The 15,091-nt window shown below is 46.5% G+C and overlaps 1 protein-coding gene across 3 annotated transcripts in view; it reads left to right on the forward strand.

Annotated features, from left to right (window-relative positions):
- SEMA5A (semaphorin 5A) overlaps nt 1–15,091 on the forward strand; it is a 447,525-nt gene that overhangs the window by 421,351 nt on the left and 11,083 nt on the right. For all 3 annotated transcript variants that reach the window (XM_079145300.1, XM_079145298.1, XM_079145299.1), the window contains exons 17-19: nt 3,678–3,903; nt 5,377–5,595; nt 12,779–12,949. In XM_079145300.1, the coding sequence (XP_079001426.1) occupies nt 3,678–3,903; nt 5,377–5,595; nt 12,779–12,949 (616 nt within the window). The remainder of the gene's footprint in view (nt 1–3,677; nt 3,904–5,376; nt 5,596–12,778; nt 12,950–15,091) is intronic.

Here is a 15,091-nt window from a genome sequence, read left to right on the forward strand (position 1 = left end):
GTGAATTGAGCAGCTATGAACATTGATGTGGCTGTATCTCTGTAGTATGCTGATTTTAAGTCCTTTGGGTATAGGCCAAGGAGTGGGATAGCTGGGTCAAATGGAGGGTCCATTCCAAGTTTTCTAAGGAATCTCCACACTGCTTTCCAGAGTGGCTACACTAGTTTGCAGCCCCACCAGCAATGTATGAGTGTACCTTTCTCCCCACATCCTCGCCAACACCTGTTGTTGCTCGTATTCTTGATAATCGCCATTCTAATTGGGGTGAGATGGAATCTTAGGGTAGTTTTGATTTGCATTTCTCTTATTACTAGAGATGTTGAGCATTTTTCCATATGTTTGTTGATTGCTTGTAGATCTTCTTCTGTGAAGTGTCTATTCATTTCCTTAGCCCATTTATCGACTGGATTTTTTGAATTCTTGGAGTAGAGTTTTTTGAGTTCTTTATAGATTCTGGAGATTAGTGCTCTATCTGAAGTATGATTGGCAAAGATATTCTCCCACTCTGTAGGCTCTTTCTTCGCATTGCTGATAGTTTCCTTTGCTGAGAGAAAGCTTTTTAGTTTGAATCTATCCCAGTGGTTGATTCTAGCTTTTATTTCTTGTGCTATGGGAGTCCTGTTAAGGAAGTCTGATCCTAGACCAACAAGGTGAAGATTTGGACCTACTTTTTCTTCTATAATCTGCAGGGTCTCTGGTCTGATTCCAAGGTCCTTAATCCATTTTGAGTTTAGTTTGGTGCATGGTGAGAGATATGGGTTTAGTTTTATTCTGTTGCATATGGATTTCCAATTCTCCCAGCACCATTTGTTGAAGAGGCTATCTTTTCTCCATTGCATATTTTTGGCCCCTTTGTCTAGTATGAGAAAATTGTATTTATTTGGGTTTGTGTCAATGCAAGGGTTGGTTCAACATCAGGAAATCAATAAATGTAATTCACCATATTAATAGACTTAAAGTCAAGAATCACATGATTATTTCAATAGATGCAGAAAAAGCATTTGATAAAATACAGCACCCCTTCATGCTCAAAACACTAGAAAAAATAGGGATAGTGGGAACATTCCTTAACATTGTAAAGGCCATTTATGCTAAGCCCATGGCTAATATCATTCTAAATGGTGAAAAACTGAAAGCATTCCCCCTAAAAACGGGAACAAGGCAGGGATGCCCTCTTTCACCACTTCTATTCAACATCGTTCTTGAGACTCTGGCCAGAGCAATTAGACAAACCAAAGAAATTAAAGGGATACGAATTGGAAAAGAAGAACTCAAACTATCCCTGTTCGCTGATGACATGATTATATATTTAGAGGAACCTGGAAATTCCACCAGAAAACTCTTAGAACTCATAAGTGAATTCAGTAAAGTAGCAGGTTACAAGATCAATGCCCATAAATCCAACGCATTTTTATACATAAGTGATGAATCTTCAGAAAGAGAAATTAGGAAAACTACCCCATTCACAATAGCCTCGAAAAAAGTAAAATACTTGGGAATCTATCTCACAAAAGAGGTGAAAGACCTCTACAATGAGAACTATACAACACTAAAGAAAGAAATTAAAGAACACCTTAGAAGATGGAAAGATCTTCCATGTTCTTGGATAGGAAGAATTAATATTGTCAAAATGGCCATACTACCTGAAGTGCTATACAAATTCAATGCAATTCCAATTAAAATCCCAATGACATACCTTACAGAAATAGAGCAAGCAATTATGAAATTCATCTGGAAGAATAAGAAACCCAGAATAGCTAAAGCAATCCTTAGCAGGAAGAGTGAAACAGGGGGTATTGGAATACCAGATCTTCAACTCTACTACAAAACAATAGTAACAAAAACGGCATGGTATTGGTATCAAAATAGAAAGGTAGATCAATGGTACAGAATAGAGGACACTGACTTTGCACTTCTAACCTCAGCACTGCTTGAGAGAGCACGTGAAGCTTTGCGTTCAATTCTGAAGCAAAATTATTCCCAGCCTAAAATTTTTATCAGACTTCTAAACAAGCTTGAGGGTAGCATAAGGATGCTCTGCCATGATAACACAGCATCAGACATTGGCCTTGCCAGCACCCTGTCTACAATGGCACTGCAGGATGTGCTCCAGCAAAAGAAAAGTAGACACCGATGATGAAGAATGGCAATGCAGGAAATAAAAGACTGGACCCAGAGAAAGAAAAGCTCAGCATGGAGGTGCAGATCGATCCAGAATCAGTGTGTGCAAGCACAGAAAGCAGTCAAGCCAGATTGGAGCAGGTCAGTGAGTTCTCAGAGGGATTTTTTTTAGGGATGTGCAACGGGTGGCCTCCCTGCTGTGTCTGAACACCTGATGGATGATGAATTAATGACAAGTTCATAGAAACTAAGCAACCAGCAAGGCAAAACAAGAGAAGCACGGACTTGGCCTGGAGGGAGCTAAACAGCAAGCATCAGTCAATTGCAGTTTACGGCATCACTCTGGGTAGTGTCCACCTACTGATAAAGGCAAGCACTGAATTTTGATCTAACTAAAACTAAAGTTACAGTGTATCTGTGTGAGGACCACGGGCAACGGGAAGGCTGCAGTGATGTGGGAGACAGAGGGAGGGGCCAGAAGAGTCACAGCCTCTCTTCCCAGGCAGCGCAGTGAACGCACAATGCCTGGCACTGGAAACTTCAAGTCGTTGGCCCTTCAGAGTAGTAGAATCAAGACATCCTTCTGGAAGAGACAGGGAAAAGATAGAACAGCTCTTTTTTTTTTTTTTTTTTTGTAATAAAGCTTAGAGAGTGACTTAACTCTTATTTTGTGTGTTTATTTAATACTGATAAAACTATTTTGAAGCATGGCCAGGAGAGGGTGCCTTATGAGGTGTTGGTTTTCCCTGTATGGAAACATCCTTCATTGTTAAATAGTGGAGTCGTGATGAGGACTGCATCCAAGATTAACCCATCCATTCCTTTTTCTGCAACCATAGGATTTAGGACTGTTTTCAGATAAATCAGGAGGTGCTTCAAGCAGATTGTCATTATCCCAATCCTAAATTCCACCCTCGTCCAAACAGTGTGTCCCCCCTGGCAGTCCCTCAGCTCTGCTCCGTGTTCTGCTACACAGGACCCTCCCACCTGTGTTGTTTTAAGAGGTTTCTGGGCCTGAGGGGCTGGAGCAGAAACTGCGAAATGCTATTTGATGCATCAATGGGGGAAATTATGGGAAAATGTTTTACAGACTAGAAAATAGCATGTATTTGTTGTTCTGTTGACATTGAACCAGCCCAGTGCCTTAGATCTGTGATTCCAAGGCTCACAACATTCACGAATCTCAAATATAACATCATGTGGTCCAGGATCAAGTCTGGCTCCATGGTTCTGACTTTCATGCTGTAAAGAAAATAGCTAAACTTAACATCCAAATCAGCATCTTGGGTTATTGATAAAGAAAATGAAGACAGTTTTTATGGAATTGCCTTTTTTCTCCCACACGTGACTTTATGATCTTGTTCTCGTTGTTCATGCAGGAGAAGCTGCAGCTTCCTTGTGTAGATGGCCTGAGAGCTGAGCTTTCTGTTAATGTGTTTTTAATCTTGCAGAGCAGCTGTGAGTCTTAGGACTCCTTTCCCTGAAGGAGAGCAGCTCTCAGGACAGGGCTCTATCTGTGCAGCAGGGTGAGACACGCCGTGCATTTTCTTTCCCAGGAATACCAACCTTGTAACACCAACGTGTGTCCTGAGCTGAAGAAGACCACGCCCTGGACGCCCTGGACACCCGTCAACATCTCTGACAATGGTGGCCACTATGAACAGCGATTCCGGTACACCTGCAAAGCCCGCCTGCCTGATCCAAATTTGCTGGAGGTGGGAAGGCAGAGAATCGAGATGCGGTACTGTTCTAGCGATGGGACCAGCGGCTGCTCCACTGACGGTGAGAAACCACAGGAGGGACTGATCCTCCAGGAGGCCCTCGATCTTGCATCTAAGGTCATGGAGAACTCAGGGCGGGGTGTCTGCGATTCACTGCGCTCAGCAGTCTCTATCACAGTGACCCCTGTAGAACAGAGTGGACTTCACAGCAGGTGGAAGGGGAAGACCCTTACTTCGAGAATCTAGGTATATGCAGTAGCTCCCTTATCCATGGGGGATCCCTTCTCAGATTCCCAGGGGGTGCCTGAAACTGGACAGTACCAAACACTGTACATGCTTGTTTCTCCTTGCATACACAGGCCTATGATAAACTATGCACAGTACTGGCCATAAACAATAGTGAATGATAGTGAGTGTGTCTCTTCCCGAGTCAAGACAAACAGTGATACTTTCTGACTGTGGTTGACCGCAGGTAGCTGAAACCACAGCGAGAGACACCATGATAGGCGATGGCTCTGTGAATCAATCCCAAAATAACACTGCATGTGATAGGCCCATAATACTTTGTGTGACATTTATTTTAGATGAAAAAAATACACCGAGGAAGGACTTTCCATAGGTTTTCTGGCACTAAAATGTAAGGTGTCCCAGAGGGGACAAAGGCAGGAGAAGTGGATTTCTTTCTTCATATTCATACAGGATGTTGTTGTTGAGATGCACCGTGTGTGAGAATGCTGTGAGCATTGGCGATTGCTTCACCGCCTGACGCGTGCAGATCCCCTCAATGTCATGTTAGCTGCATGGAGAGAGCCTGGGAAGGAGCCAGACCTGCCCTCGGTCTGGCCCCCATGCTCCCTGGGTAAATGCCCTGGGAGGTCACTTGCTCTTCCTGGGAAGTGGAGTGGAGCCTGGTGGCTTTGTTCTTCATCTCTTTTTCTATTCTTCTCAGGCTGAGGCAGGAGGATCACAAATTCAAGGTCGTCCTCAGCAACTTAGTGAGGATCTCTCTCAAAAACAAAAAGGGTGAAGGATGTAGCTCAGTGGTTACGCACCTTTGTGTTCAATCCTCAGTACCAAAAACAGAAAATAAAAAGAAAGGTTAACAGGAGGAAGAGTAGGTTTAGGAAAGGCCTGGGTCCTGTTTACCATTTTCCAGGCCAGAGTTCTTCATGGTGAGTGCTACTTCATGGTGCATGAAGGTGGTTTGTAATAGAGTCCCAAGAGGAGTGAAAAAGTCATACACGCTTTGTAAGAAATTTCTACCAATAAGTAAATAAACAAACTACAAATTAAAGACCTGCAAACTTCATTTCCGGTATGAAGTCTTCTCTATACTCACAAATTAGTTCCTATGTGCACCCATATTGAACAGCAGCTCGGGAAAGAAGTCTGAGTTACAGGAGGTGGTCACTCAGCTGGAGAATTGTCTGGCTTTTGAAGTATGAAAGGGGAATTCTGGAGAGAAGCTGGCAGTTGATGCAGACAAGGCACGGCAGGAACTCCCCCGGAGTCACGCTCTGTGTTTTCCCGCCAGGGCTGTCTGGGGACTTCCTGCGAGCCGGGAGATACTCAGCCCACACTGTCAACGGGGCCTGGTCAGCCTGGACATCGTGGTCACAGTGCAGCCGCGACTGCAGCAGGGGCATTCGGAACCGGAAGCGCGTCTGCAACAATCCCGAGCCCAAGTATGGGGGCATGCCTTGCCTGGGCCCGTCCCTGGAGTACCAGGAATGCAACGTCCTGCCCTGCCCAGGTGAGTGGCTGTGTGATGTGGAAGTCTGGCACCCAGAAAGGCCTCTGTAAGTTTGTTCTAAGTAGTGGCACTTGTCAGTAGCACGCATTATGCATTTTGATAGGTCACACGTAAATGGAGTGTGAGTTCTCCTTCTTCTGATTGTACACATTGTGAGATCACCACGTAGGGAGGCTCGCTCAGCTCTGAGCGTGGTGTAGGATGCGCGTTTGTGAGAAACGCCAGGTGATAGCAGCAGCTGTCGGATGAACCTACTGAGAGTGAGAAGGAAGGAGAAGGATAGCAAGGTGGTCCTCCGTGCCCAGCCCACCTCTCCAGCGGACCCGAAGCCACATCTCAAGTCCTTTCAACCGGTACTAACGCACTTCACTCAGCCCCTCTTCAGACCACCATGCACGCTCAGGTCTCCGTGTGAAAACACAAGGATCATCTGGGCCAGTGTATATTCCTTTTTCTCTTCTTCTTTTAAAAAAAGGAACTAAAACGTTCCCTAGAGCCATTCCCTGTAAAGGAAGTCCCTATAAGGATCGTGAGCTCTGGATCCTGTGCCTAATAGAGATGTCAGCCCTTCTGACGTAGGCCGAGTTGCAGGTGTCAAAGCTGTCCCCACAGCGTCCTGCTGGGTCAGTTCCCAGTCCCACTGTCTCCTGCCAAGAGGGTCCTACCTCAAGTCCAGTCTTCTGAAGACACATTCTCCTCTCCTGGAGGCTGCACAGGGCTGGGAAGAGACCTGGCTTTTCGTTGCACTGGATCCCTATACACGCACAGGGAGTTAAAATGAGCTGAAAGAGCCCAGGGCATTTTGACCTGATGCTCCCTACAGCTCCCTGTCTTTCCTTTTGATGTTCTGTCTCTGTCTCCCTTCTGTCACGGCTCCACAAGGAGCCCTGTTACCTAAATGGCTTCCACCTGACCTTCCCACTATCACAGGTTCTGTAACCCGTTGACCCACGGCCACCCTGTGCAGGTCACTGGACACTGCCTGTGACTTTTGCCTGGGTGAAAACCCCAGGAGCTCGTGATGGCCCCACTACACAACCTCAGTCTTCAGCACAGACCTGGCACACCTAGAAACACCTGCCACAATTGTTGACTGATGAGTGACTAACCGGTGATTACCCATCTTCCTTCATTCATTCATCCCATTTCCAGCACATGTGTGGACAGTTTTGGATGACCCACTGTGCGCTGCTCACAGGATGGCACAGACAGTGATGTGATCCAGAACCCGGAGGTCAGGGAGGGGGCATCTGTGACGTCAAGTCAGCATGGCCACCAGATGCTAAGTTTGTGACAAGGTACAGTGGCCGCATTCGCCATGTACCTAGTGAACTTGGAGGGTGACAGCTGCATCACACAGGCTATTCCCAAGCTCGGTCTCAGGGGACAGAAAGGAATTAGTCAAATTGACAGGAAGGGATGGGAAGTGTTGTGGGAGGGTCATTCCAAACTGGATGCAGAGGTTTTAATGGCATCAGATCTTAGCATTTTAGCACCTTGTCCAGTAGTACACACAGCTTTCTCAGTTCTTTGGACAAGGAACTGGCCACGGGAAGCGTTTGACAAGCATTTGTTGGATGAGGGAAGGTGCATGGATGCATGGTGTATGGTGGGTGGATGTGTGTATGTATTTACCTATGTGTGTTTGGATGAGTGGATGGATGGACAGATGGATTGATGAATGGATGGATGGATGGATGGATGGATGGATGGATGGATGGATGGATCATTAGATGAAAGGGTGGATGGATGGATGTTTGGATGCATGGATGAATGAATGGAGAAATGATTGCATGGAGGGGTGTTTGGATGGATGGATGGATGGACAGAACAAGAGTGGGTAAACACAGATCAAACTGGACACACAGTTCCAGTTTTGTAGCATAGGCTTTCCATTATGTCCCTGCTCTTGTGGCTGCACTCCTAGGGCATCTCAGCCTGAATTTCTCTGGCCTCAGAAGATTCTTCCCCTCACTACCCCACTTTCCCAGCCAAGCTGATGCTGAGAATCTGGGAAAGGTCACAGAGCTGTTCTTTCCCACAGCCCTATGGAAGGATTCTTCCCCTGGGTGCTGGGAGGGCGCATGTGGGCGATATCTCTAGGTTTGAGTCAGTGCTATAAACTGGACCAAGGGAGGTTGCCATGGGAAGGTCAGGTCCCTCCCTCCCCCACCTCCCAGGCTCCAGACTCACTTCCTCATGGCCATCTGCAGAACACAAATTGCTCTCGACACTTGGACGCTGCCCTGGTCCCTGCATGCAAAGTCTGCCCTCCATCTCAGAGGCGCTCCATTAGCGTTGTCTGCGGGTTGTTTTGTATTTAGTTGACTTGGCAGGCAAAGCAGAACTATATATACATGACCTAAATATCTTGAAATAGCTCTGACCTCATTTTCCTTTAGAAGCCAAGATTCCGTAGAGTGTTGTAGATTATTCAGAGTGCCTATGTCACTTGCCACGGGGGCGTAGATGGGTTCAGGCTGGATGGTGCGAACGTCAGCTCTCTCTCCCACCTCCTGGGGAATTCCTGACAATAGGAGAGACTGTAACTGGGCAAGAGGGTGGGCAGCCCCAGCCTGAGGGTGCTGCCACCCAGCCTTCACAAAGCCAGGTGAGGGCCGCTCTTTACTTCATTTAGCACATTCTCTTCCCCATGAATTAACTGGTGTTTAACTCTGTTGGATTCCTAGTGAATGACTACAAATGAGCATTGTATTGTTTTCAATGAAGCATTTCCTTATGATTTAAGATGAAAATAGATCTAAACAAACTGGAGGAATGTCAGATGCCTTTTAAATTAAATCACTGATGGTTTCATCTCCAGTTCTCACGTGTGGTATAAGACTTTGACTTCCAGCCAGTGCTGAAATGATCATTCCCTCACCTGCTGTGGCCCTCTAACTAGAAACTTCTCCTGTGTAATTCACCTCTCACCTTGAGAAACAGGCGATCCCTTCACCTTCACCCCTTCTCTTCATGGTGTGTTTAATTCAGCACAGACTCCAGATAAAGGTAGAGAAGACAGTGTTCCTTGTTGCTACGTGACACACAGATAAGGTGGAGAGCACCCAGAGCCTTACTCAGACCCCACATGGCCTCACACAGTTGGCTAGACTCCTCTGATCAGATCGACTAAGATGGTTCGTCTGCGGGAGAAGACACACTGAGAATCTTACAGAAGGGCAGACTCTGAATCAAGTCCAAGAGCACCTCCAGTGTGTTCCCTGGGTGACGTCTGGTGGACACCTGCAGGGCCTTTCCCTCCTGGACTCCTTGAGTCGCCACTTCCTGCAAGGGCAACTGGTTGGTGCAGGAACCTCTGCTCCGTTCTTGGGGGGCAGGGTGCCCTGCTGTCCTTCAGTGCTCACGGTGTGGTTCTGTGTGCTGTGGCACTAATACCACGTGTGCCCTCACCCCTGGGGACCATGTATGCTGGCTTTGTATCCCTGACTGTGTCCAGGATGCTCGACACATAGATGTATTTAGTTTTCCTTGCTCTCTTTGATCACTGGCAACTGTACTCATTTTACTTTGCAGGAGTAATGAAGTATTTGGCTAGAATTCCTAGAACAAGAACGTTTACCCTCTTCTGTTATATTACTTAATCTGTACATTTTATTTGATCAAAAACAATTCCCTACAATTAATGTCTTTGATTCCTTGAAAGAAATGTGGCTCTGAGCTTGGTATGTTTGTCTGATTCCCCCATGAACCAGCCTTTCTGAGGCTAAATTAGATGGTGACCAACCATTCGGGGATTTCTTGGCTTGGAAATGTCGGGGGTGGTGTGAAACCCACACTGGTGGTGTGCCTGGTGCCCTAGTCAGCCTGCCAGCCTAGCCCAAGCTCCCAAGTCACCCCTTTAGGACCCAACCTCTCTGTGCCCAGAGCCACTCATTTCTAGAACATTCCCCAAGGCTGTTGTGAGGATCAAGTGCCACGCTGACTGAGCTCATTATTGTTATTCCCAGCCTTGTTCCCTCCCCTGGCTGACTTGCTGCTCTTTGCTCAGGGGCTCATGTTTGTTTTACTTCCTTGATTCAGCTGCATGTCCCTTCTTCCCCATGAGGAGTTCTGCAAGCCCCTCACAGTGAAGTCAGCTTCATTAAGTTTTGCATTCTGTAATTTCTATTTTAGGAATACTTTCTGATATGAACTCACAACACCATACTCATTATCGATTTCCATCCGGGCAGACTGTCACCCACCTTGTGGCCAGAGTCAGTGCTCCAAGGGGCTGTGGAAGCCTGTAATTCAAGGACAGCCTGAAGAGGATAGGAAGTGCAGGCCACCTGGGGCTCAGGGCGGTTCCAATCCTGGGCAACTGCCTGAGGGGCGGAAACCTGGCTGGAAGTCCCCTTGAGTTCCCTCTGCACGGAGGAAGTTCTTAGGATATGTTCCTGAGGGAAGTGAAGTACAAACGGAAACCGTTAGGAGGAGTAGCTGGATTCTGCTGCCGATGCTCCTCAGAATGTCCACACTTGAAGCAGGAGCTGTGTTCTCTCTGCAGTGGGAATTCCCATCCCATGTCAGGAGGACTTGCTCATGATCCCATGGGGACAGTTTGTAGGTGTGAGTGGAAGGGGTATTAGACCAGGTCAGGTGTGCAGTGGCATAGCATTAACTGAAACACGGGCAGGGATAAAGACTGTTTGGAATATCTCAGGAGAGAATGAGTACATCAGCTTCCTCCCATGAGATTGCTACATGACATGATTATGGAAAGATTGTGAATGAGCACATTGGTGTTTTGCTTTTTGGCTGAAATAAAGTCACTTAACATGAACAGTTCACTAAGTGCCTAAGACACAGTGCTGCTAGCTCCAGGCCCAGTGTTGTACAGCAGATCCCTATTATCCCTTGAAACACCGTTTTACTCTGTGTCTGTGAATTTGACTATTTTCCATGCCATGCATGACTTAGCAGTTCTCACATTTCTGCTTGACTTATGTCACTCAGCATCATGTCCTGCTCCCGGCTCATCCAGTTGCGACACATGGCAAGATCTCCATTTTGAAGGCGGAATAATATCCCATCATATCTATATACCACTGTTTTTTATCCACTTATATTGACATTTTGGATATTTCCACGTTTTAGCTGCTATGAATAGTAAAGTAAATGCTGACATCTCTTGGAGACATTGATTGCGATTTTTTTGTTTTGTTTTGTTTTTTTTGGTGTGCTCAATTTTTGGCAGTGAGGTTTCTGGATCCTATGGTAATTCTGTTTTTAAACTTTCTGAAGACTCACTATCCTGTTTTCCATAGCAGTTGCACCATTTTACAGTCTCACCAGCAACACACAAATGGCTGCACTCTCACCACATCCTTGATGACACCATTTGTTTTTAAATCACAGCCATCCTAGCAGGTGTGACATAAGCTCTCATTGTAGTTTCGATTTGCTTTTCCTTGGTGCTTACTGATGCTTTGCATCTTTTCACATGCCTGTTGGTCATTCGGCGGCAAGTCCATCATGTGATGCAAAAGCCAGGGATTTTCAGGATCTGTGACTGCTCCCGTTTCTGTGGAGGGCATGCTCCAGCCTCTGTGCACTCAGACTGGTGTGCCAAGACACTCTAACTTAGGGTAGGTGTGCAAGATACCACTAGAGACCAAGTTGCAACTCAGGTTTGGGACAGAAAAAAAAAAAATACCAGCCAGCATGCCCCCAGGCACAACAGGCGTGAGATGGGGCTTTTGAAAACTTTAAAGATCTGGGCAAACTCCTGCCCGTTTCTTATTACTGGTATTATAAACAGTGTCAGATATTTGATTAATTCTTCCTAGTTTTCTGATATACCTTATTAATTATGAGGAAAATTTTGTTAAATTCTGCAAGTTTGTATGAACTATGGAATCAAAAAATTTCTAGTTAGGTGGCAAACTCATTTTAATTGGATTCAAATGTTTTGCCTTTATTAATAAATTACTGTCATAAAAATGATGTCTTTGTGCTTTTCAAATTTTTTTTTCTTTTCACCTGTGTCTGTGCTAAAGAGAAATGCTGTTCTATAAATATGTATTGCTTCGTGGTGGACGTAAGAAATGCACTCTTAGTTATGCTAGTCAAAACAACCTGTGCCCTGAATTATGCTGGCATTCACAGTTGTGTTTGCTTCTGTTCATTTAGGAACCAGAAAATAAAAAATGATACTATGTTTATATGTAATAATACTGAATCTCTTATCAACTTTTTAAAATTTGGTTAGACGTGGTTGATTGGTTTTTCTTTCTTTTTGTTTTGTTTTTTAATCTAGATTGTGATCAAAGATGGCTGGTTAGTCAGAGGGAGGCTCAGTCTGGAGATAGCCAAACAGCAGGTCATGGATCATGTCTGACATTGCCCTGAATCCAAAGTGAGGTCTCAACTGTAGAAATGAAGAACTGAGCACGGAGGTCCCCTGGTCCCTGTGGGCTGGCAGACCGAGAGGGCAGGACTAGTCTGTGGGTCTCAGGAGCCCGACCTGGAGAAGACAGGAGCTAATGTGAGCTGCAGAGAAGGGCTCTGTTTATGAGCAGTCATGGCGAGGTCCAGCCCAGGAACTCCTGCCTGACATTCACATTGTGAAGCTGCACAGTTAATACCCAACCCTCAGTCTGGCTGCAGATATTGAGGTTGGCCTCTCCAGCCATTAAAACCCCCCATCAAGTCCGTGCGACTGTACAGTTTGCTTGTTCAGTCTCTGCGTCTATGGGGCACCCTTCAGTTACCTCAATGGGACTGTTGGCTTTTTTTTCCTCTGTCAAACCGTGATCCAACACAGGAGGAGGGCTGTGACTTGAGCTCCTGATTTCTGACTTTAAGTCTCGACTGGCCAACTGCCCGGTGCAGACAGCAAGGGCGAGAGCTAGCCAGGGCACGGCCTTAATCACCACAGAGGTGCGTGGTCCTTCTGGGGGACTGGGGTTTCTTGCTGCACATGCTGTGCTCCTCTGTCGTCCTTAGACATTATACATTTATAACCATTTTCTGAAGGAACAAATAAGGGGAACGGGAAAAGGTAGGGAAGATGTGCCGAGCTGGATGGTTCGCCAATAGGGAGCCCTCATGTGCCCCCGCGTGGCCAGAACTGCTCCATCTGCACCCGCGTGTTCCTGAACGCAGATTCTGACTGTGGTTACAGCAGGTGGGTCATCTTGGGATTTCAGAAGCATTGTGGCTTTGTGTCCCTTCCCAGTGGACGGCATGTGGTCCTGCTGGTCCTCCTGGTCAAAATGCTCAGCCACATGTGGCGGTGGACACTACATGAGAACCCGCTCCTGCACGAACCCAGCCCCAGCCTACGGAGGGGACATCTGCCTGGGACTGCACACGGAAGAGGCGCTCTGCAGCACGCAGCCCTGCCCAGGTAAGCAGCTCCTTGGCCGCTGCCTGAGCTGGACACAGACTCGCCTCTTTTCTTCCCTTAAAAAAAAAAAAAAATGGGCATATAGTTATTCATAATAGTTTGGTTCATTCTGAAAAATCACACTGCATGGAGTTTAATTTACTCCATTTCAGTCCCTGGCGTGCCCCTTTCCTCTCCCAACTCCCTCCCCGTTCTCCTCCTCTGCTCTGCTGAGCTTCCCTTCACTCTTTATTCATTTTTGACTGGTGCTTTCTACGTAGACATAAAGGTAGAATTTCCTGTGATAGGTTTATATATGCGCAGAACATAGTTCTGTTAAATCAATTCCACATTTCCTCCCCTTACTGATCCTCCTCCCTCATCATCTCCTTCTACTCCGCTAACCGTTCCTCTATCTTTATGATATCTGACCCCCACCTTTTTCCTTTGTTTTGGACTGACTTCCACATCTGAGGGAAAACACTCAACTCTTGACTTTCTCAGTCTGCCTCACTTCGCTGAGCTTGATGTTCTCCAGTTTCATCCATTTACCAACAAATGCCATAATTTTATTCTTCTTTATGGCTGAGTAAACCTCCATTGTGTACATAGACCCCGTTTTCCCTATCTATCCATCTGTTGATGGACGTCAGGGATGGTTCTGTAACTCAGCTACTGCACTTGTAAACGGTGAGGCAGAGGGAACCCCATCAGAGCAAGTAGTGAAGGGGGAACAAATCAGTCCACATGGGTACCTCCACGTGACTTCATAGCATACTGTTCCGTAATAAAATCGTTTACACTTGGCTAATGTTCAAAGCCTTTATCACCTCAGAGGTGAGTGTGTGCGTGTCATTGTAACACCCAAGCTCTTTAATTAAAAAATAGATCCCCATTTGACTTGAAGCATGCTAATTAACACTAATGCCTCAGAACAGCACCTTGCTGTGCTGAGGGAGAAAGTCGGGAAGAAACAATCACCCATGGAGCCCCCACTAGAGCCGGAGGGCAGAGTGGGTTCCTCGCCGCAAGCCCTGGTTTACTGGCTTGCCCAGGGCTACATTCCAGGAACACATGCCACAAGATCATGGGGAGGCAGCAGGCACTCTTTGGGGACACCCCACCCAAGGTTGTGGCCTATAATCCAGAGGTAGTACGGTTAGAGAAAACATAAAGCACGAAATCAAATCAGTAACCAGATTATAGGAAAAAAAATCTACAAGTGTCTTAACTGATGGCAGGATCTGAGTTTCTTCTGTTGTAGATCAGCCCCAGGAGCAGTGTGAGTCCCCATGTGGTGCACCTCACACCTGCCTCAGACCCTGGGAGAGGAGAGCCAAGCCCCTGGGAGACGCAGGTTGTGCTGAGGCAGCCCTCACCCCCTGCTGCTGCAGAAGCAGCCTGACTTCTGACACGTGGGTCCTCTTGCAATGAAAGTGAGCCACTCTGCTGGGTCTAATTGATGCTGAAGAACTCAAAATTTCTCAACTTGCTCCCAGAGATCTTTCCGGAAGCTTCCAGTTATTGAAAAGAGCTTCAAGACCAAATTCCCAGTCATTTCAGTAGCAGGCCCTCTGTACCCTTTGAAGGAAAAGCTATTCCCTTTACCTGGATCAAGGTTGCAAGTTGGCTTTCCAAATTTTGCATCCAAACTGCACAGAAAGTGTGTCCTTTTAATTGGTTCTAGTATGAAGTTTCATTTTTTAACATTCTTTCATGAACATGTGGCTCTCTCTCTTTGCACACATCCGTATTCTGAGTGATTTGGCAAATCTTCTACATAGGATGAGGAATTCTTTCCTCTCTCCCCTTTGCACTTGACCACGGCTTGTGAACTGGCCTGAGGCTCTTCTGTATCAGTTCACCTGAGGGTCTCCTGGCTTTGCTACATGGACTCCGTAAAACTGTCGTTAGACAGGAGAGAGTGCTTTAAACTCCCATCCAGCAACGGGGTTTCTCATCAGCACACCTCCTTCTGTCGCCTCGGCACTGAGGCCTGTGGAGAGTGTGCAGGGATGTTTCAGGAATGCGGCTGAGACTGCTCTTTGGAGGGGGGGTTGGCCCTGTGGGAAATGGTGGTGTCGCTGATGGTTTCTGTCCCCCTATGCTAGTAGTTCATACACAGCTGGGCCCATGGATTAGCTTATTGACTCCTAATACAGT

This window comes from Sciurus vulgaris (genome assembly GCF_902686455.1).
Source record: "Sciurus vulgaris genome assembly, chromosome: 6".
Lineage (NCBI taxonomy): Eukaryota > Metazoa > Chordata > Mammalia > Rodentia > Sciuridae > Sciurus > Sciurus vulgaris.